The sequence below is a fragment of the Cottoperca gobio genome, chromosome 24 (genome assembly GCF_900634415.1).
Source record: "Cottoperca gobio chromosome 24, fCotGob3.1, whole genome shotgun sequence".
Taxonomy (NCBI): domain Eukaryota; kingdom Metazoa; phylum Chordata; class Actinopteri; order Perciformes; family Bovichtidae; genus Cottoperca; species Cottoperca gobio.
The window spans coordinates 406,029-430,666 of NC_041378.1; the positions used below are offsets into that span (position 1 = coordinate 406,029).

At 42.1% G+C, this 24,638-nt stretch overlaps 1 protein-coding gene across 1 annotated transcript in view; it reads right to left on the bottom strand.

Annotated features, from left to right (window-relative positions):
- The window catches only part of mei4 (meiosis-specific, MEI4 homolog (S. cerevisiae)), a 53,451-nt gene that overhangs the window by 21,018 nt on the left and 7,795 nt on the right, over nucleotides 1–24,638 (bottom strand). Inside the window, exon 4 of the mRNA XM_029425813.1 lies at nucleotides 10,308–10,439. Within this exon, the coding sequence (XP_029281673.1) occupies nucleotides 10,308–10,439 (132 nt within the window). The remainder of the gene's footprint in view (nucleotides 1–10,307; nucleotides 10,440–24,638) is intronic.

Consider the following 24,638-nt stretch of genomic DNA (forward strand, 5'->3'; position numbering starts at 1 on the left):
GTTATCTTGTCACATCTTTGGATTGTTTAGCATAAGAGACTCACTCTTCAGTTTGTACTTACTTAACGTTTTAATGGAAGCAGAACTACGGAAAAACAATACGATGAAAGAATCCAAATGGCTTATTATGAAAAACTGCAAAGTGAGACAACCTCGTAGAACTAACCTGGATTCATTTAAAATAATAAAGTCATGTTTGTGAGGAGGTTCAGATGCTGATTCAATATTTAACGGAATGTTTAATGGGAATTATGATCTGTTTAAGTTCCCAACACGAGCGCTCAGCAGCTTATAATACATCATTTAACCTCTTAAGAGGCCGGCGAATTTACCCGAAGATACCTACAAACGACATACCCAAATTGAAAGCTGCTCTTCAACCTTTCCACAGGAATGTTACAGGAATGTAACTAAGTACATTTACGACTCGACTACAATACTTAAAATTGTACTTAAGTGATTTTAATTGTATGCTTCTTTACAGGGCTGGTTCTGGCTTCCAACGATTCTGAAATCAAGATAAAGATAAAACGATTTTCGTCCTAATACTTTCTACGTTTACTCCACTGCATCTCAGAAATACATATTTAACATATTTAACAACTTTAGCTACTTGCTTTGTGAATATTTAAAATACGATGTATATAATTGTATAAATGTTTTAAACATTAGCTCGACCTCAACCAGCTTTAACATCAACGTGCTGTTTACATGCTTCTATACTAAACGGCTAACGTTTCTATCAAAGCTCATATTTAAATAAAGGACAATCATTTCTTTCCTATTGATTTAAATTGTGTGTTTTTAGGCAAGAAAACAATTTAAATAAAATGATTTAATTGGTTTGGAGCCTTGATTCACCTGAGAGCGCTGACATCCTGTGGCTACATGAACGTCATCATTAATTCACTAAGTTTGATTCCATTTTGCTTTATTCGATACTTTTACGACCTTTTTTTTTTGCCGCCTTCTTGATGCCAAACGGATAAAGACGCACCTCGCCAGTGAGGAGATGAAATGTTTAATATGGAGTAAAACAGCATTCAGAGTTCCCCGAGACTCCATCAGCTCTGATTGTTACTACACAATGCTTCCCCTCGTGCTGCTCCTCCCGTATCAGGACTCATCTCCTCTTACAGCTGACTCAACATGCAGCAGCGTCCCCTCCCCCTCCAGCGGTGTCGTCATCCCCCCTATTCTCCCGGAGGAGCTGAGCCGAGCTGGAGAAGGAGAAGCAGAGATATACTGACGGAGCTCTTTGTGGAAACTCGAGCCGGCACGAGGAACGTTTAGATTTCTGTATCAGCTTCATTGACTGAACGGGAACCAGGTAACAAATCATGTCGGCAGTAACAAAAAGTACAATTTCCCCCTTAATACAACTCAAATGTTGACGGTGCCGTGTACTATCCTGGCCTCTGTGTTACAGAGTTCAAAGTGTAGCACATAACAAACTAAGTTAAACCAGCTACATAAATCAGCTGGTACATTAGATGTAGATAGTTATAAAGAATATAAGTAAAATACTGCCTGAGGTATGTTCATCAGGACTCTTATTTATCATAGAAAAGATAAGCTTCATACAAAAGATGTTTTTATTAGCTCCACCTGTCGAACACGAGTTCTCTGAGGCTGGAAAGACGATAAAGATTCACGGAAGAAACGAGAAACTGGAGTTTAGTGCTGCAGGATACAGACAACGCAATGTGCACATGTGCAATACTCAAGTATGTGTTTTATCTGCCCGACTAACCTCCAGGTGAAGCCTGACAGATGGGAGACGGGATATATATATATATATATTGCAGGAAGAAAATATATCGCAATACCAGTTTTATCTCCAAACTAGAGATGCTCGGTCAAAACTTAAAGATGAAGAAGTTTCTAATGAGAAACATTTACTTCATGTTTGGAAAGACCTTTCCCCAGGAATGTTACAGGAATGTAACTAAGTACATTTACTCGATTACAATACTTAAAATTGTACTTAAGTGATTTTAATTGTATGCTTCTTTACAGGGCTGGTTCTGGCTTCCAACAATTCTGAAATCAAGATAAAGATAAAACTTTCTACGTTTACTCCACTGCATCTCAGAAATACATATTTAACATATTTAACAACTTTAGCTACTTGCTTTATGAATATTTAAAATACGATGCTGTGATTTAACTATCCAAAATTGTATAAATGTTTTAAACATTAGCTCGACCTCAACCAGCTTTAACATCAACGTGCTGTTTACATGCTTCTATACTAAACGGCTAACGTTTCTATCAAAGCTCATATTTAAATAAAGGACAATCATTTCTTTCCTATTGATTTAAATTGTGTGTTTTTAGGCAAGAAAACAATTTAAATAAAATGATTTATGTGAGGAAAATACAAGAGGAAACTAATCATGTGATGAAGTACGGTTATTGTAAACCATTTATGAATTTACGGAACAATGATTGTACTGTGAGATACACTGTTATTACATCTCCCGTCAGATGTGTGACCGTCCAGCTGCAGGTTGTTCTACAACACAGGCGACGTTTTGACCTGCAGTTAGTTTTATAAATGTATTTTATTTATCCTGTGCTTTCACTACAAGAATAGACTTTTCTGTGTGCACCCTGTGTGGAAAAAGCTACCTGATACTTTATACCCCCCCCCCCCCCCCCCACGAATGAAGGATTTCGATTTCTCTGTTTCAGAGTCACTGAGTGCTTTGGATGATCTCAGCTGAACTTTACGGCCCATGAAGCCAGTTTCTCCGTCATCAGCGTCAGTACTCGACTCACATCTCCTGAAGACTTTCTCTTCAAATACCACCGACACTCAGACGGACAAAGCACTTCCATTAAACCCACGATTTTCAGAGTCAGAGATTCCAATCACGCGTCAGGCGACAGAGATGTGAGTACAGGGAGTATTTGCACCTCCTGGTATTTAAAGAAGATGTGAATGTAAAACATTCACTAAAAGCTGCAGAGCCAGAGTGCAAATGGAAGTGTCCCTGGCCTTTACAGGCATCCGCTGAGATGCTCATTTTCTGTGGCTCTGCCGCCACCGCTGAACCCTGCACGTCTGAAAAGCTGAGCCCGCAGCCACGTTTAATATCCCCGAAGCCAAACTTAATATCATTAAGGGCAATCAGCCCGACAGCGGCTGCTTGTGAAACTCATCACATCGTTCTAATGAGACAATAGAACGCAGAACTTTCAAGGGATCTCATGTCAAATGAGGTTACAAATGAAAGTTAACCAGGAAGAACACGGCGTGCTTATAATCCAACACAGGGCTGCAACTGATGATCAGCTTATTATTAATGCTTTAATATCTTAAATGCTAAAAATAAAATGCAGGTTGTGTCATCTTCCAATTACGTTTCTGTTACTTCAAGTTTAAGTGCACACACACACACGAAATGATTTACATAACTAAATAGTTAAATAATGAAATTATTCATTAGTTTCCGCCCGACACATTTCATTTTCTTGTTTGAGCAACTGCCAGGTTTACACCAAAGGAGTGGCATTTCCACCGCCCAGTGGTTTACTGTTATTGCTGCGTTTCATGGAGGCTGCGTCCTGAGGGGCTGTGGCGGGCCAGGTGTATACCACCGATTGTCTCGCCCTCTGACAGAACTACACGGCGCCCAGATGGCGCAGCTGATCTGTATGCAGCGCTGCTCCAAGGACGGTCAGTGGCAGCTTCTCTCAGGACGCATGTCGGACAGTAAACTGTGGCCCGAGCTGCAGGACGGTGACGCCTCCACCGTGACTTACAGTCCGTCCTTGAAATATGATACGATGACGGCTTTGAAGCTCAATTCACTGGGATCTATTATTTATTATGCATCATGCAGTGAAAAGTAAAATAAAAATGTTTATATCTTACCTGCAATCTGCTTTACTTTATTGAAATCATACGTCTACCTGTCAAAGTCATGAAGTCATGTTTTGAAGAATCCACTGGATCCCGCTTCTCTGATGTGATTATCTTTGTTTTATATTATAATAAAAATTAAATAACTTTGAATTTGCATTGAATAGCTCAACTTTAGGCATTTCTCACTATTTTCTGACATTTTAAGGCCCAAAATATGAATGAATGAATTGTGACATTAATCGTTACTTTCAGACTAAGGTATTATTATGATATTGTTTAGTACGTTAGCTTGATTAGCCTGGTCTAATGGACGAGTCTAGTTGCCATCAGATGTGTGGCAGTCGACAATTTATTAAAAGATATATTTAGAAGATAATCTTCTTGAGATGCACGTTCTCACTCTGAAGGAAACACAACATGAAAGTTAAACATTTAAACACGTAGAAAATGAAAATAATACAGAAATGAAATGACAACAACTTTACAGCTCGACCACACAAGACCTCACAAGAACTGACACTTGTAACACTCGCTGCTTCAAATCTAAGCTTTCTTTCCGGAGATTAAAAACTGCTTTTAAGTTCATATTTTATTGGTAAAGAAAGTAAATTTAAGAGAGTCGAGCCGTCCACAGGTTATTGTGGATTAAAAATGGCGATAAGGTTTTCAAACTCTCATAAGTCCAGTATCATGTGGGCTGTACATTTTATAGAATAGGACATATAAACATGGACAAATTTCATTGCTAAAATAAGCGTGAAATGTTTAATGCATTCCTGAAATGTGAAACTGTACAGAAGTGCACTTGCACACATGAAATAATGCTGATGATGTGCGAACATGACATTAAGCCCTTCAACCATCATCGCATGTCCTCTCAACCTCTGGAACATAAAGCGTGAGTCAGCTCAGCGTCCCGGGACAGATGGCAGAGATGTGCTCTCCTAACCACCAGCTGGTGGTAACATAACGTAACATAAACAACTACTACTGAGGAACTTAACTGTAACAATACAGCTTATGGTTTGGTATGGCTGCTCTTAAAGGTATAATATGTAATTAAAATGCATTAAAATGTCTAAAAACATTCTCTCTGTGTTGTATATGTAGTGAGACAGAGACATGTGTAATGTTCCTGAAGGTAACGTTTCCTCTCTCTCCTGTCATGGTGTTATCAGTCCTGTGTTGTATATGTAGTGAGACAGAGACATGTGTAATGTCCCTGAAGGTAACGTTTCCTCTCTCTCCTGTCATGGTGTCATCAGTCCTGTGTTGTATATGTAGTGAGACAGACATGTGTAATGTCCCTGAAGGTAACGTTTCCTCTCTCTCTCCTGTCATGGTGTCATCAGTCCTGTGTTGTATATGTAGTGAGACAGAGACATGTGTAATGTCCCTGAAGGTAACGTTTCCTCTCTCCTGTCATGGTGTCATCAGTCCTGTGTTGTATATGTAGTGAGACAGAGACATGTGTAATGTTCCTGAAGGTAACGTTTCCTCTCTCTCCTGTCATGGTGTCATCAGTCCTGTGTTGTATATGTAGTGAGACAGAGACATGTGTAATGTCCCTGAAGGTAACGTTTCCTCTCTCTCCTGTCATGGTGTCATCAGTCCTGTGTTGTATATGTAGTGAGACAGAGACATGTGTAATGTTCCTGAAGGTAACGTTTCCTCTCTCTCCTGTCATGGTGTCATCAGTCCTGTGTTGTATATGTAGTGAGACAGAGACATGTGTAATGTTCCTGAAGGTAACGTTTCCTCTCTCTCCTGTCATGGTGTCATCAGTCCTGTGTTGTATATGTAGTGAGACAGAGACATGTGTAATGTTCCTGAAGGTAACGTTTCCTCTCTCCTGTCATGGTGTCATCAGTCCTGTGTTGTATATGTAGTGAGACAGAGACATGTGTAATGTTCCTGAAGGTAACGTTTCCTCTCTCCTGTCATGGTGTCATCAGTCCTGTGGTGTATATGTAGTGAGACAGAGACATGTGTAATGTTCCTGAAGGTAACGTTTCCTCTCTCTCCTGTCATGGTGTCATCAGTCCTGTGTTGTATATGTAGTGAGACAGAGACATGTGTAATGTCCCTGAAGGTAACGTTTCCTCTCTCACCTGTCATGATGTCATCAGTCCTGTGTTGTATATGTAGTGAGACAGACATGTGTAATGTTCCTGAAGGTAACGTTTCCTCTCTCACCTGTCATGGTGTCATCAGTCCTGTGTTGTATATGTAGTGAGACAGAGACATGTGTAATGTCCCTGAAGGTAACGTTTCCTCTCTCTCCTGTCATGGTGTCATCAGTCCTGTGTTGTACATGTAGTGAGACAGAGACATGTGTAATGTTCCTGAAGGTAACGTTTCCTCTCTCCTGTCATGGTGTCATCAGTCCTATGTTGTATATGTAGTGAGACAGAGACATGTGTAATGTTCCTGAAGGTAACGTTTCCTCTCTCTCCTGTCATGGTGTCAATCAGTCCTGTGTTGTATATGTAGTGAGACAGAGACATGTGTAATGTCCCTGAAGGTAACGTTTCCTCTCTCTCCTGTCATGGTGTCATCAGTCCTGTGTTGTATATGTAGTGAGACAGAGACATGTGTAATGTTCCTCAAGGTCTACATTCTTTCTTTCTTGAATGAGTTGTAGTTATAGGTCTTGGAACATAAAGGTTACAGGCAATTCAACATAACTGCAGTTGGTAGTCGCTGTAAAAAGAAAAAGGAAAACTGGGCAATGCATCTTCATGGGAACTACAATGTTAAAATATAATGTGCAAAAGGTAGGTTCAAATGTAAAAATACTTCCTTTACATACAACCAGTGGCCTCGTGCCTGCTGCCAAACTCGTATCTACAAAAAAACATCTGTGATGGGTCAGACACTTTTCTTATTAACTGCAGACCAGAGTTTGATTCTGGCAAATAGAGATAATCTACCAGGTCTCAATTAGGAAGGAGGCACTTTGTGATGCAGGATATAAAGGGCAGCTGTATTCCTGTAGAAAAATGTTGAATCCGCTGCCAGAAAAGTCTGCAATGTCTGGGGGATCGCTGGCCAGAGATTCAGACCAGCAAACCATATGTTTGTGTTACCAGCAGGAGTGACTAACTGAAACCAAACGCCCACATAAATCACTGACACACACACACACACACTACAAATATAAAGCACAGCAGCTGACGGGGGCAGACTGACGGTGCAAGTCTGAACTCAAACATCCAGGTTTGTTTTGGGGGAAACTGAAGTTTAAACTCGTGAAGGATTCATGCACCTGTTCAATTGTTGTTAGTGTGACTAACGCTGTGTGTTGCTGGAATCAATATTTCCAACAGGAATAGATGGCGTCTGATGGATAGCCGATGACGCACGATGCTCACTTTACCTACATCACTGGAAAAATGTCTTTTGTTGTTCAGAATGAAGTTAAAAAAGCTCAGGCATTGTATCCTCTCAGACGTTGTGCTGCAGGGCAGCTGCAGGCACGATTGTTTACGCTGTTTAAGCAAATTGATAAAAAGGCTGCACCTGCCAAGGCCAATGCCAAAGAAATACTTTTCACAGCTGTAGTTCGGTTCATTTGGGCAGAGGGTGAAAAATGACATTGTTGTGTTTTAGTTCTGGTCTGTTCACAAAGACCAAGAGAAGTAAACAATATCTTATATATAGACTGAAATGTAACTCATTGATTCATCTTCAATCATCATCGGGACCCGCGGGGGGAAATCAAAACAGAACACGTGTTTGTGACGCAGTAAACTGACTATCGACGCGTCTCGGGGACGAACACTTCAATGCTACAATGTGAAGAACAAGTCTGTGCTGAAATCTGCAGGAGGAGAGCTGATGTTGATGCACTGTGATGCATTCAAGCTCTATTTCAGTAAAAAAAAGAGTATAAGGCTAAATTCTAACATTATCATGATGTGTTCAAGGTAGGCTTGTGAAATGTAGATTTTGGTTAGAAACAGCTGTTTGAAAGAGATGTTTCACAGCAATATAAAATGGATATTAGAGGGAATTATAATGTGTTTAACTTCCTAACAAAGTATGCAAGGGAGTGCATGTTGAAGTACATGGGATCTATTGTTTTGTTTTTTACCGTCGTATTGAATTGGGTGTCGAGAATTGTGGAATTTCACAGGTATTGGTTGACGACAGGTATTATGAAATCCCTTATTATTTATGTTAATTGAACCAAAGAGGTCAAGTGCATCTTATTTTGACAAACAGTCCCGTCAACAAATGCTCTGCTACTTTGAAGAAATGTGCTCTTTCATGGTAATCCTGCCATTAAATAACAAAAATGAAAGAGAAACATAAGTATTCCACTTATATGTCACTGCCAGTGCTATTGGCGGGGAGCCGGGGGTCTCCTGCTGCTGACAAAGAGGCAGGGGTCTGTTCACGGCTGCCACACAGCCTGGAGAGCTTATGAAAGCTCACAGTTTTATACAGTGCTGTTCAAACAGGGGACAAGGAACTCCCAGAGGGTCTTTGTACAGTCCCAGTCAGCAAAGTGACATATAGTTTAATGTCAATATGAGTTACCTCGGTGCAGTAACCGTGCACCTTAGCATCTCAAACATGCCGCTGAACTGACCCATGTGTTCAGGGTTAGTTTTACATCGTGTTTTTAAACAGTTCTACTCCTGTGTGGAGCTGAAATATTGAATTATTAACATAAAAAAGGTTAAACATTTAGTCTTTTTCCACCAACATTAGCAGGATAATGCAGGTTTTGCACGGGCTGCCACCTGAAGCAGAGTTACTAAACAGGGAAAATGTTTCTTTTGTATGTTCGTTAATTATTCAGTCTCTCATTCAAACTCTCAAACCAAAGACCAACAAAGACGGTTTTGACGAGTTTGAATAAAGTGGGTTTCATGATGATCAGCGAGGTAAAATGACTCTGAGGAGAGCACATTATATAATAATTGTCCTAATCCCTGTTGGTTATATTAATGATATATATTCAGTTCAATGTGCATTGGAAAATGGGGGTTGTTTTGTGCAGTGAAAGGAGCTTCTGTCTTATAGACGCTTTAAGTTTCACCCAACCTTTTCATCTTCTTCCTCTTCCTCTACATCACTGCCTTAATAACCACATCTCTACTTTCCCTTCTGGGGTCCAAAGAGTCTCTTGTTACATTTAACTTCTCTTTAACTACAAACTGACACACTTAACAGTTTGCTTGCGATGTTGGTGGTTCAGAAAACTGCGCTCATTATCATTCACTCTGGATACCAACTAGCATGAGCTCAAATGTTAATGGAAATAAAGATGTAGTCTCCTCTACATTTTTACAATGGGAGGCACACAGCTGTTCCCCTGACACCTCTCGTCCGGAGAGAATGAACCGTAAAAGGCTGCAGGCGTGGAGCTACAAGCAAATAAGAGTCCAGCGGCTCTGTCTTCAAACACACAGGCTTCAAAAGCAATCTGGTTGTCCCTTCTTCAGCCTGGGGAGAATGAAGAGGAGTGGAGGCCACAGTAATGGCTGCAAAGGTTAAATCCTCAGTCAGACATTGGAAGCCTCGATATGAGATTCCCTTCAAACACTTAGTTTGAACCAGCAGCTACGAGGACTGTAAAGGTTTGTGCATTAGTACCAACGGAAACACCTCAAACGTCATCCAGATGTGCATCATCGGGCATGAGGAAAAAGCAAGTTTGTATTTTTAATTTCATGGCATAATAGATGCTTTTCAGTTTTAAAGCCTCTTGTGACCCGTTGCCTTTTGGGAAAATGGTTTGTTGTAATGAAACTAGTTTACAAAAGTTGGCTTTTGTCAACATTTGGCGGAGTTTTCAAAGATATTGTGAAAATATTAACCAACATTTTATCTTTGGTTGTTTGATGCAGATATGAGGCTCTGTTTGCTCATCATGCGTTTTCTATTACGTATGCAATTGTTCCACACAGCTTTCTGTAAAGGTTATGATTTGGGCTGGTTTTAAGTGTTTTGGGGCTGAAAACTGTTGATGTGATCTGCAACACTGAGTGCATTTTGAAATCAAATACCAATTACGGACGTTTTTAATGGAGACAACGGTTCCTCTTCTGTCAGAAGCTCCGGTTCAGCTATTTTGTTTGTCTTTAACTTTTTAATTGTCATTTCTAAGGACCCCCCGTGGCACTCAGCTCTGCCTCACACAGGAAGCAGGGCGGACAAATGCAGCTCTCGCCTGTCCTGTGACTCCTGAGAGACGCTTGAATACATGGCGGACCAGTATTGGGCGAAGTATTGATTATGTTGGTACAGTAGTGGCTGCAGCCACCAGTCAATAGGGCAAACTGTTCGCACCTGAAGCCTTGCAAAAAGGTGAAATAAAAAACTGCTGTTTGTATGAAATGTAAATACTGTCGCTGATAGGGCTGCAGAGAAGAAGGGGATGATGGGAAAGCAGGTGAGGTGCAGCAGTGGGGGTGTTTACCTGGAAGGCCCGCCACAGCTGATCAGCCAGGGCGCTGATTCGAGAGAGGATGTGACGGATGAGAAAGGACCTGGACATGTTGCTGCTCCCCAGCGTCATCAGGTACTCCATCAGCTTCTCTGCAGCCTGGAGCTGAGTGTAGGAAAAACAAGATTTCATTCTTCAAACCTTTCTTTTTACTAACATTTAGAACTTCAATAACATCAAAATGAATTCATTGTAAAGGGCGAGTTCACACCAAAAGGCGAGGACGATGCATTGTTTACATTTTCCAGCTGCTCCGGTTCACAAACGGCAAAAAACAAGTCACGTAGTGGAAATGTTGTCGGATTATTGGCCACGTGTGATGTGCTTTCCTACGCTGTGACAAAAGTGTATGAATGAAGCAAAATTGCTAAATCTTATTTATGAATAATATTTGGCTAGTTAGCTAGCTAGGTGGCTAATTCCACCACCAGGCTCTCAAGCTACTCTGGGAGTGGGAAGTGAGGCGGATGTGCTGGTAAACTGTAGAATCCACATATGCTACTACTTCACCAGAAATGTTTTTTTCAAATCACGAGCACATACTAAAAACATGTCTGGTACGCTTCCTGTGATTGTTTGGTCTGCAGCAGAGTGTCGAGTCACAACAACCCAAACATACAGAACCAACGGCTCAAAGCTCCAGAGCGACTTACAGTGAACTATCTACAGGGACAGAGGAACTCAGGGTTAAGTACCTTGCTCACGACCTTCTCGTTTGAGAGGCGTACCACCAGACCACATCACCACCCAATAAAGGATAAACATATTCTTTAGTCTTCACAATCGTCAAAATCGTCAAAACTGTGACAACAGTTTCAATGTCTGAGACGATCCATTCTATCATTTCTATATTGTAAACAAATTCCATGTGAAAGAACAAAACCATCGTGTTTCAACACGTTCTGACTTCCTGTCTGTGGCTCTCAGCTCCAAGCAAATATAGCTTTAATTTTTATTTATGTAGTCATTAAAAAAGTTATTTAAAACAGCTGCTCACTGTAGTTTAACAAAAACAAACAGGAGGAAACATGCATTTGTTGGGACTACTTTCAGCGTGCGTGTGCGTGTGTGTGTGTGCAGCAGTGAGGCTCAGTGATGTCACTACTTACACTTGTTGTTGTTTTTTTGTGCTTTTCAGGAGATTTGTTGCCAATAAGACTTCAGAGTACAGACACACAGTTAGCGCTGCTACAGGGTTTTTGTATGCTAGGCATGCTCACATTCAACAGCCTAATTTATATTCACTCAGTTTGTCATATTTTCAACACATCCTAAGTGTCCTCTGTTGCTGTGCCAGTCGGCAGCTCCACGGCAGCAGCTGGGGGGGGAATAGTTTGGCTCAAGGGCGATGGGACCATTGTGGCTTTTCAAATTTGGTTTGGGAAATTCAACTGGTTACCTTGTAGAACTCTGACGTGCAGCGCTGAACCCGCCTGATGCTCACAGCTGATCAGGTGGGCCTGTGTGCTGTGAGCTCCTGAAGGAGGAACAAAAAGAAAGCCTGAAATTGAACTTGCTTTGCATCGCCTCTGCTGCCGACGACCCCCCAGTGATGAAGCTGTCTGCATGATTATCCTATCAAGAGGTTCTTTTATTATTTAAAACAATAGGGAGGAGATTGTTATTCAGTTTCTCAGGCTGCAGATTAAAGAGGCCTCACTTTTCCTTCTGATGTATATAGACTTTAGAAAATATCTTTCTCTCTCGTCTCGTCTCACAGCACACACTGTGTGAGAGACGTCACCGCAACCGGCTTTCAGGGGGGTCGAGCGCACTTTGGCTCGATCCATCATGAGCACAACTAAAACCAGTAAAGCCAAAAGTGTCAACGCAAAAGCTCTACATGGGCTGAAAGTCTCTTGAAACTCTGACTGAAAAGCACTAATGTCTGTCAGTACATAGATACAGTATATATATATATATATATATATATATATATATATATATATATATATATATATACTGTATCTATAACATATAAAGCATGCTGTAGGAGAAACTGAAAACGATCCTCTCTTCACTGACATCAAGAACATCTTGCAAAAAAGAGAAAACTGCCAAAGCTGTGTGTGAACATCACTTTCATCACAGTGAAAGATAGCATTGTGTGATTGAAAAGAGATAAAAGAGGAACATTCTGTTTGGGGTTAAAACACAGAGCTGGGTAATGAAAGTTCTTCCAGTACACAAAAGGAAGACGCGAGGCTATATGAGGCCAGACAGACACTAAACTGCACTCCTCTCTGAAAGGTTATTACATGAAATATGCCTGAAGTCGAACACAGTACGAGAGTGACATTTGAATGACGCCACTTGGGATTCAGGGTCTGCAATTTCATCGTCTGGTCTCTTCATCTGGTCCAATCTCCTTCCTCCTAGACCGTAACAACTCCTCCAGGTGTGTCTGAGAAACTGAGCCAGAACAAAAAAAATAACCACTCTCCTCGTGGACGTGAGCGGCTGTCGAGGCAGAACCCGCTGCTGGGGAAATTGCAGCTGCTCGCGCTCCTCGAGATGGAACACACTTGGACTGCGAGCACTTTGCCGACACTTTCATTTTTTGACTATATAGCTGGGTTTTTAGAAAAGAGGCGAGACGGGTGATGGTGGGTTCCCTGCAGAACCAAAAAGTCTCAAAGAGAAACTCTCTGACAGGTGGTTTCCCATCATGCATTAGTTTGTTTCTCTGTAAGTGAAGATGCAACAACATTTTAGAATCGTAGGTTTCACTAAAAACCAATGATCAGCGTTTTCTTTGTTGTTCGGTGGAAACCAGAGACACGCAGCACCATTTTCACCCAAACACTAAAATCCTCTCTGCTATTGAACCCGGGTTGTGATTGGTAGGTAATTCATGTTCAGCACTTACAAGCACCTGGTGGATCAACTGGTGGATCACCTGGTGGATCAACTGGTGGATCACCTGAATGATCACCTGGTGGATCAACTGGTGGATCACCTGGTGGATCAAATGGAGGATCACCTGGTGGATCACCTGGATGATCACTTGGAGAATCACCTGGTGGATCACCTGGATGATCACTTGGAGAATCACCTGGTGGATCAAATGGATGATCACCTGGTGGATCACCTGGATGATCACTTGGAGAATCACCTGGTGGATCAACTGGATGATCATTTGGAGAATCACCTGGTGGATCACCTGGTGGATCACCTGGAGGATCACCTGGAGGATCACCTGGATGATCACCTGGAGGATCACCTGGATGATCACCTGGAGGATCACCTGGTGGATCACCTGGAGGATTACCTGGTGGATCACCTGGAGGATCACCTGGTGGATCACCTGGAGGATCACCTGGTGGATCACCTGGAGGATCACCTGGATGATCACCTGGAGGATCACCTGGATGATCACCTGGAGGATCACCTGGTGGATCACCTGGAGGATTACCTGGTTAGTTATTTTGATCATAAAGCCTTTGATTAAAAGCCTTTGTAGATACACTGTGGTCTGTAAGTTGTAATGCTCATGTGTGAATGATAAACTAATACTATTGTTGAAATTGCACCTTTTTTTCTTAGGAAATTTCAGGTTGTTCATAATATTTTCTAAAAAGATTAAGTTTAAACATTTTCAGAATGTACTTTTGTGTGTTGTGCTTATTTACAGGTTACTATGATCTTACTGGTCCGACCCACTTGAGATCAAATTGTGCTGCATGTGGCCCCTGAACTAAAATGAGTTTGACACCCCTGATCTGGAGGGTCACCTGGAGGATCACCTGGACCACCTCCTGTTTAAAGATGCATTACAGCCGACCTACAAAGACGTATCTTCAAATCAAACCTCCTGCAGAACCGAATGTCCTGTGCCTGTGATGCATGTTCACAGACCATCATGCACTGACTGGCTTTCCTCTTTCCTTTACAAGGAAAACAATGACATGTCACATAAAAGAGAGTTACAGGGTGATTGTATGGACACACTCGCCTCTGATCAGGACACACACACACACACAAATCCACTTCTGACTGACAGCTGCAGAACAAACACACGAAGAGAGTCCATTCAAAGAAGATATGTGGCTTAAAATGATCTCACAATAAACATAAATCCCGGTGGGGTGTGCACTGTGGATTCATTTATCACGGTTTAAGTCCTTTTATATCACAACGGCTGATTTTCTTTTGGCCGCTTGTGTGCTGCAGAAATAAACAACACTGACATATGATCAAGTTTTACGATGATATCATGAACAGGTTATACAATCGCCAGCAAGAAACATTAATGTGGAGCGACTTTAATCTTTCTGATAAATTTATTTTTCATTGGATTAAAGTTTTAGCTTTGTTGACTCCGAGTGTCAACATATAAAACATACAACGTGTTGCACGCTGGCAGGTTAACTTATTAGCGGTTGATCCTAATGGATTTGTTTTGATCGGATGTACGAGACGTCTTATCATCTGGTTTGGACAAGACAAACATTTAATAGTGTTTCTTAGTTACAGCCATAAATAAACACTTTTACAAACCTGGTGGAGTTATTTAAAATATTAACTAATTATTAATTGAGTAGAAATGTGACATAATCCCAATGTGCTGAGTCATTATATTAATGCAAAAATACAAATACACTGGAAATCTCCTGAGTGTCACATGAAGACAATCTTATCCAACATTACATTAGAATATTGTGGAGTCGTGACCCACTGAACGTTTCCCTCTCCTGAACCTCCTTAAAGGTGCAAAGTGTAAATCTGAGCCACCTGCTCACTCCTGTGTTCACTGCTCTCTTATAATCCTCAGAGGAGCTTAGATGTCTGCGTTTACTGTGGCGCTGTACGGTCCGTGTGACGCTACGTTTTCATAGTTTGTATGTTGGAACATACAGGGAACGAATCCGACGAGTTCCAGTGCCGGGAGTCACAGCACCGGGAGTCCCAGCGCCGGGAGTCACAGCGCCGGGAGTCACAGCGCCGGGAGTCATAGCGCCGGGAGTCACAGCGCCGGGAGTCCCAGCACCGGGAGTCACAGCGCCGGGAGTCACAGCGCCGGGAGTCATAGCGCCGGGAGTCCTAACAGCGGGAGTCACAGCGCCGGGAGTCACAGCACCGGGAGTCACAGCACCTGGAGTCACAGCACCGGGAGTCACAGCACCGGGAGTCACAGCACCGGGAGTCACAGCAGGCTGATGGAGAGCTGGGTCTAACTTGAGTAACGGCAGCAACACGAAGTTGGACGGCTAACGGAGGATCTGTCCGTCTCTCTCACTCTCCTCCCGGAGGAGCAGCTTCCTGGCAGCGGCGAAGTCCTTTTCTCGTTTCTGCCACTTTGGATTTAATCAAAACAAACTATCTAATGGTGCAGGGGTCATGGATGTAATGTGGACCAGCCCCGAGTCTGCACGAGTCAGGCAGCTGTGCTTCTCCCTCTGTACCGAGGCAGGCCGGAGACATTACGGGTCAGAACTGCCAGTTAGGCTGCTAACTTCAGGAGATATCTCTGCAACACAACATCAACACTGTCACCTCTTCACACTCTGTCCATAATGCTCATCCTGTCTTAAGTTTAGTTCTGGCAGATCTCACATACTGAACCTTTAATCTTGTCCGGAGTCTTTCCAGTATTATAATGACCCCTGCCCTTCTTCTCTGACCTCCCTCCCCCATATCTGGATCGTCTAGAACAATTAGTTTGACTGGCAGAGCGATGGCGTGTTCACCCAACGTCAGAAATATAAAAGAGTTGATTAACGCGTATCCTCAAAGTCGTTGGCACTGTCCTTTTTGAGGAGATTTCTTTAAAAAGAAATGAAGAGAAGGTTATCTAGTGCACATAGTAAATGCTTAGTGTGTTGAACATGAAGCTCTGGAGGTCAAAGCCAGAGCAAAGTGTGTCACATCAACCCTAACCCTAAGATGCATGAACACTATATACAGACAGTACACAGTGTACTCGTTTCTCACATTGTAAACTCGGGATGTTATGAGAATAAGTACCAAGTCCAGACTAACGGTGTCCTGACGACGCGTTAAAATTCAACGATTCTCGATACCGTGGTAAAAAAATAAACAAAAACAATAAATCTACTTTAACTTGCAAACGCAATGTTTTTTGTTAGGAAGTTAAACAGATCAAAATTCCATAATTTCTATTTTATATTGCTGTGAAAACTGTATTTATTCAAGTTTCTATGAAAAACTACATTGAACAAATAATGATAACGTTATAATTTACCGTGGCCCAATACCGATTCTTTACTGAATAGATCTTGAATGCACCACAATGCTACTCAATGGAACCTCGTTCTAACAGCTAACAGCTAACAGCTAACGTTAACTCTTCCTGCTGATTTCAACATAGATTTGTTGTTCACAATGAAGCGTTATCAGGAAAACAATATGGTGCGTCACCTGGAAACGCCAATAGTGAGTGAACTGCGTCCCAAACACGTCAACAGGACACTATTAGTCTCGAGCCCTGACGGTACTGCCGGCACTACGGTACATGCGTTACTGTAGAAAACTGTTGGCATCGACTTGGTACCGAAGTATCGGTTCTCATGACATCCCTAGTGTACATACTTTGGTTCAAAAGAGTTTCAAAGATCTAAAACAACATCAGGTGTCAGTGGCAGCTCATCAGAGAATCAATGTGCTTCTTTCCAAAGCTGCCATTTTGGACTGCAGTTAACCCACCGCACAAAGGGGCGTCCATGATAGAAAAGGCAGGGAAACCAATTTCTCCAGGCACTGTCGTGTCAATAGAACGAAATGTGATGCAGCCACAAGGTGATGCATTTTGAGCAACAAGCACAGCTGAGATCAGTGACCCGTATCCCCCACAGCTGAGTGATCACATTTTAAAAAGCCATTTCTCTGCCTGTAGATGCCCACATTAGACTCAGAGGAACAAGTTCAGCGAGGCCTTGTCAAAAGACATTCTGGGAAAAAATAAAATAAACTCACCAAGAAGGAGAAGATGAGGCCGGCTGAAGGCAAGTAAGCACTTCAGAAACATGAATTACACATGCACTGAGTGTCTCCGATTGGTGGTATCAAAGAGAGGATTTCTACTTTAAGCAGTTACAGTGAAGTCTCTCTCCAAACACAGAGGTCACTTTATAGAAAGCTGCTGCGATGAAAAGGACGGAGAGATGATTAAAGATCCACATCAGAAGGGAAGCTTCCAGCTGTTAACGCCATTTAAACTTTAGCACCAAGTCACATACAGAGCTGCAAACATTAGTTTATTCATCGGATGTTCCATTGACAGAAAAGGATCGACAGCTTTTCTGATAACTGATTAATTGTTGAGGAAATATTTCAAGCAGAAATGCCAAATATTGTTTGGTTCCAGCTTCTTTTTCTTGTCTTACTTCAAAGTAAACTGAATATATTTTGTGGGTCGGACATTTGAAGACCTTGAGCGTTGGTTATTGTGATGGTCATTTTAAGATTAATCGGGAAGATACAGCAGATTAACTTAATGTCACTTTCATACGACATGAAAAGTATTTGGAAATCAGAAACCAGCAACTGTTATGGCTCTATGGTCACTTCAGTACATAAACACGCCAGTTAAAATGGATTCACACCTGATGCATCAGGGGTCACCTGCACGACCGCGGATCCTTTGATTTACTTTACAATATAAATGTGTATCATTACCGACGAGGAGACTTCTGCTGGGCTTTGTTCTTTCATTCACTGTGAAAGGCTTTCTACTTGAACTTCCTTAACGTTGTCTTTACGATTAACAATCTCATGGGAGGTGTAAAGAGAACTGCATACAGCGTTTCTATGATGCCATGAAGCCAAAATGGCTCGACTTTTAAGTATAAAACTAACCAGATCTTCCTGCGATCTTCCATGGGCCCTGGATCAGGCGCACTAGCGTTTCCCTTAAGCCCCGCCTCCCAGTCTCGGCTCAGTCACAAGAACTTTCAGGACCTGATGATTTAAATAAGGGCTTCAAGCGTTCATACTGGGAAGTGGATCTCCAGACGTGTCTTCCTTAATCTAAGTCAATGGGAAAAGGTCTTTATTGGGCCCCATGGCGTCACGTGACTGGTTGGCCACTCTACGAACGTTGCCTTCAAAGCCCGGCGCTCTTCCTGGGAGTTTGAGCTTCGCCCCAGTCTACAGATTAGCCTGATTCGCTGGATGGGAATCCGTGGCCTGATTTGACCTTAGATAAAAACGATTCCAATAAGTTGCACAGAGTGAGTTTATGATTTTAAATCTAATACGTCTATTGGATGGTGTTCGGTATAAGAAGAGCTGATGCATCAGAATCAGTATTAGCAAAGTAAAGAACACAGAACCGAATCTAGAAACGTGTCACTGACCAGGAAATAAACATTTAAGTGGAATCAGCATCCAACAGTAGCAGTGTTTTATGTCTTGTGTTTTGGTATTTTATGGTGCCCAGTTTTTAGATGGTGCTGTATAATTATTATCTTTTTTTTAATGGGGTTTGCATGCTTTACCGCTCATTCCCCGACATGTGAAAGTAAAGCCAATTTTCTACCTCAGTAGACAAAAGAATGTGTTCTTTTGTATTCCGGTCTGAATAAAAAGTTCCTTAAAACTTTTATATCCACAAAATTAGCAAATATTTCAGCAAGTCACAGAATCCCCGAGGCAACATGAGGGTGGGCTTTATGAGAAAAAGTGTTATTCTGCACTGAATGTAGCTTAAACAATTCAAATGTTTTATTCATCACATCTGAATCTGATTCCTACACGTTCCCTTTAAAATGATAACGCACTGATTCCTCATAATAAGTGCTGTTCATGCATAATAATCACATACTGAGTCCACTAATGACATTCCTGCTCTTTTACACTGAAGGACAACGTGCCTGTGTGGGGGCATTTAAATTCCTGGTGCTGTGTTATTATTACATTTACATTCTTTTACAGCCTCCTCCTCACTATCATGTTTCATTCACAATTGCTTCACATCACAAACTCAATGTCTTCACTATTTGTCACGACAAACACAGAGAGAGGTTTGCTGTTAAGAAGAAATTGCCTGCAGCCATCTTAGTTGGGTAAACTGTCCTCTGAGTAAAATCCAGATGGGATAACTTCATCCTCGTCAACTCAGGCTCTCTTTCATCTCCAAATACCCAGCTGCTGAGCCCTATCATGCCGGGAACACGTGTGAGGCAGTGAGTGACTTTTACGAGCCGCTGTGAAGGCAGATTTTACCCTTTATGGACTCAGTGAGCTTTGAATGAAGGTTAAGCCTCACGATACAGGATGCTTCACTCCTTCTTTATTGTGTTGGAAATATTCTCAATGCCATCTCAAGAGTAATACAAGCTTAAGTTGAGACATTACAAAGGTAGAAAGCGTGCTGTTGAACGTGGTGTGCGACAGCAAAGTGATGAAAAGCTGCCGCTTCTTTAAAAATATAATATACACGACCCAGAATAGATATTTAGAGACACGCTACTACACACTACTACAGCCCCGTGCACGCTACTACACACTACTACAGCCCCGTGCACGCTACTACACACTACTACAGCCCCGTGCACGCTACTACACACTACTACAGCACTGTGCACACTACTACAGCCCCGTGCACGCTACTACACACTACTACAGCCCCGTGCACGCTACTACACACTACTACAGCCCCGTGCACACTACTACAGCACCGTGCACGCTACTACAGCACCGTGCACACTACTACACACCACTACAGCCCTGTGCACACTACTACACACCACTACAGCCCTGCGCACGCTTCTACACACTACTACAGCCCCGTGCACGCTACTACACACTACTACAGCCCCGTGCACGCTACTACACACTACTACAGCCCCGTGCACACTACTACACACTACTACAGCCCCGTGCACGCTACTACACACTACTACAGCCCCGTGCACGCTACTACACACTACTACAGCCCCGCGCACGCTACTACACACTACTACAGCCCCGCGCACGCTACTACACACTACTACAGCCCCGCGCACGCTACTACACACTACTACAGCCCCGCGCACGCTACTACACACTACTACAGCCCCGCGCACGCTACTACACACTACTACAGCCCCGTGCACGCTACTACACACTACTACAGCCCCGTGCACGCTACTACAGCCCCGTGCACGCTACTACAGCCCCGTGCACGCTACTACAGCCCTGTGCACACTACTACACACTACTACAGCCCCGTGCACGCTACTACAGCCCCGTGCACACTACTACACACTACTACAGCCCCGTGCACGCTACTACAGCCCTGTGCACACTACTACACACTACTACAGCCCCACGCACGCTACTACACACTACTACAGCCCCGTGCACGCTACTACACACTACTACAGCCCCGTGCACGCTACTACAGCCCCGTGCACGCTACTACAGCCCTGTGCACACTACTACACACTACTACAGCCCCGTGCACGCTACTACAGCCCCGTGCACACTACTACACACTACTACAGCCCCGTGCACGCTACTACAGCCCTGTGCACACTACTACACACTACTACAGCCCCGTGCACACTACTACACACTACTACAGCCCCGTGCACACTAGTACAACACCGTGCACACTACTACACACTACTACAGCCCTGTGCACACTACTACAGCACAATGCACACTACTACACACTACTACAGCACCGTGCACACTACTACACACTACTACAGCCCTGTGCACACTACTACAGCACAATGCACACTACTACAGCCCCGTGCACACTACTACAGCCCCGTGCACGCTACTACACACTACTACAGCCCTGTGCACGCTACTACACACTACTACAGCCCTGTGCACACTACTACAGCACAATGCACACTACTACAGCCCCGTGCACACTACTACAGCCCCGTGCACACTACTACAGCCCCGTGCACGCTACTACAGCACAATGAACACTACTACAGCCCCGTGCACGCTACTACAGCACCGTACACACTACTACACACCACTACAGCCCTGTGCACACTACTACAGCCCCGTGCACACTACTACACACTACTACAGCCCCGTGCACACTACTACACACTACTACAGCCCCGTGCACACTACTACAGCACCGTGCACACTACTACAGCACCGTGCACACTACTACAGCACCGTGCACACTACTACACACTACTATAGCCCCGTGCACACTACTACACACTACTACAGCCCCGTGCACACTACTACAGCACCGTGCCACACTACAACCCTACAGCCCCTGTGCACACTAACTACAGCCCCGTGCACACTACTACAGCCCCGTGCACACTACTACACACTACTACAGCCCCGTGCACACTACTACACACTACTACAGCCCCGTGCACACTACTACAGCACCGTGCACACTACTACAGCACCGTACACACTACTACACACCACTACAGCCCTGTGCACACTACTACAGCCCCGTGCACACTACTACACACTACTACAGCCCCGTGCACACTACTACACACTACTACAGCCCCGTGCACACTACTACAGCACCGTGCACACTACTACAGCACCGTGCACACTACTACAGCACCGTGCACACTACTACACACTACTATAGCCCCGTGCACACTACTACAGCCCCGTGCACACTACTACACTCTACTACACCCCCGTGCACACTACTACAGCACCGTGCACACTACTACAGCCCCGTGCACACTACTACAGCCCCGTGCACACTACTACACACTACTACAGCCCCACACACACACACACACACACACACACACACACACTACTACAGACTTGCTGTCCAACCTTCTCTAGTTCCAGCTTCCAGATTTTCTTTGTTTAACATCATTAAAAACTGAATATCTTTAGGTTTTGAATTGCTGGTTGGACTAAACAAGCTATTTAAAAAGTCAACTTTCAAAGATCATGTTTATGCAGAAACTATATTTGGCCCATTTTACTGATCAAACTCTATTTCTATTGGACACATGATCAATTCTAGCTGCAGCAGCTGAATACAGTCAGCTGACTCAACACTTTCTTTACACAAACACCAATAATCCCAGTGTGCCTTGTTAAAATACATTATAAATCTACTCCTACTGTCATGTACAGTAATGACCTTAAGCCCTATTTGCAAAGGACTAATATGACCCGAGGGAAGTCTCGTGGTGAGAAGAAATAAATGCGACCAAGATGCTGATTCAACCCGAAGAAGCTGTGACGAACGCTTCTGTCAGAAAACAAAACTAATTGAAGCTTCAAATGTAATCAGAATCACTTTATTCTACACGTCTCATTTAAAATGTCTCTAAAACAAAGTGCACTAAACAGATCCTGTACAAAACATTCCACACGGCGCTCCTCAGACAGTTCTCATTTGTGTTCCAATACTAGTAACACTTGTGGGGAAATGTGTCATGTGTAGTTTGCATTTTGTCAAATAGATTATCAAGAAACATCAAGTAGCGGTTTCTTTATACATATATATATATATATATATATATATATATATATATATATATATATATAAAATGTATGACTTTATAACGGTGTTGTACTGGACCATAGATGTTCTGAGTCCTCCCTACATCCATCCCTGATGTGCATTTGTTCAGAGGGTTAATCTGCTGCATCTTTAATCTGCAGAGTCAAACTTGATAAAGACACAAAGTCCCTGATGATATTAATCCCATTGTGAATCAAAGGCAGCTTCTGCAAACAGAATCTGAAGTGCATTATCATTTTCTGTTTACATTCAAGTCAGGTGTATTTGAATATTTCATTTGTGTTCCTGCACCTGCAGCCTGCTCGGGAGGATCACACTGACTGCACCTGTGCACCTTGTTTACTAGCTCATTCTTCTGTCTATTATATTTCATACCAGGTATTTTCACCTGCTGTGGCAGAAAAGTGAACATTTTGTTTTGATACTCGCTTTCTAATTGTCACGCGGCAGAGTGTGTGACAGAAACACTTGGTACAGGGGAGTCTGATACGTTTGATATGAAAGGATAAATCATTGCACTTGTATTGGTTTGGCTTGTTTATAGCGAATAGTTGAATTTGTATTCTATTGTTTCTGTATGTTGCACTTCAAACTGGCTGTTTGAAGACAGAGTTCACTGATACGACTGTGTTTGAAGATATTGTTCTTACAAGATTCTTGCTGTTCGGAGTTGTATCTCCAGGATTGTTTGCACTTTTTGTCTCTTTGGACAAAAGCGTCAGATAAATGTAAAGTAATGTAATGTAATGAACTGTAATGTAATGTAATGTGATGTAATGTAATGAACTGTAATGTAATGAACTGCAATGTAATGTAATGTGATGTAATGTAATGTAATGTAATGTGATGTAATGAACCGTAATGTAATGAACTGTAATGTAATGTAATGAACTGTAATGTAATGAACTGCAATGTAATGTAATGTGATGTAATAAACTGTAATGTAATGAACTGTAATGTAATGAACTGCAATGTAATGTAATGTAATGTAATGAACTGTAATGTAATGTGATGTAATGAACTGTAATGTAATGTGATGAACTGTAATGTAATGAACTGTAATGTAATGTAATGAACTGTAATGTAATGTAATGTAATGAACTGTAATGTAATGTAATGAACTGTAATGTAATGAACTGTAATGTAATGTAATGTGATGTAATGAACTGTAATGTAATGTGATGTAATGAACTGTAATGTAATGAACTGTAATGTAATGTAATGAACTGTAATGTAATGAACTGTAATGTAATGAACTGCAATGTAATGTAATGTAATGTGATGTAATGAACTGTAATGTAATGAACTGTAATGTAATGAACTGCAATGTAATGTAATGTAATGTGATGTAATGTAATGAACTGTAATGTAATGTGATGTAATGAACTGTAATGTAATGAACTGTAATGTAATGTGATGAACTGTAATGTAATGAACTGTAATGTAATGTAATGAACTGTAATGTAATGTAATGTAATGAACTGTAATGTAATGAACTGTAATGTGATGTAATGAACTGTAATGTAATGTGATGTAATGAACTGTAATGTAATGAACTGTAATGTAATGTAATGAACTGTAATGTAATGAACTGTAATGTAATGAACTGTAATGTAATAATCATGGCTTTTGTATTAAAAAGATATATAAACAATAAATAAGTGCAATAAAACAACTTCTGTTGTTACAATGTTAAGAGCAACTTCTAAAGTCGGTGTCCGGAGTTATTAATGTGTAGGACAATGTTGAAGTAACTGGATTTTAAAGTAATTTAAAATAAGTAATTGTAATGTAATGTGATGTAATGAACCGTAATGTAATGAACTGCAATGTAATGTAATGTGATGTAATGTAATGAACTGTAA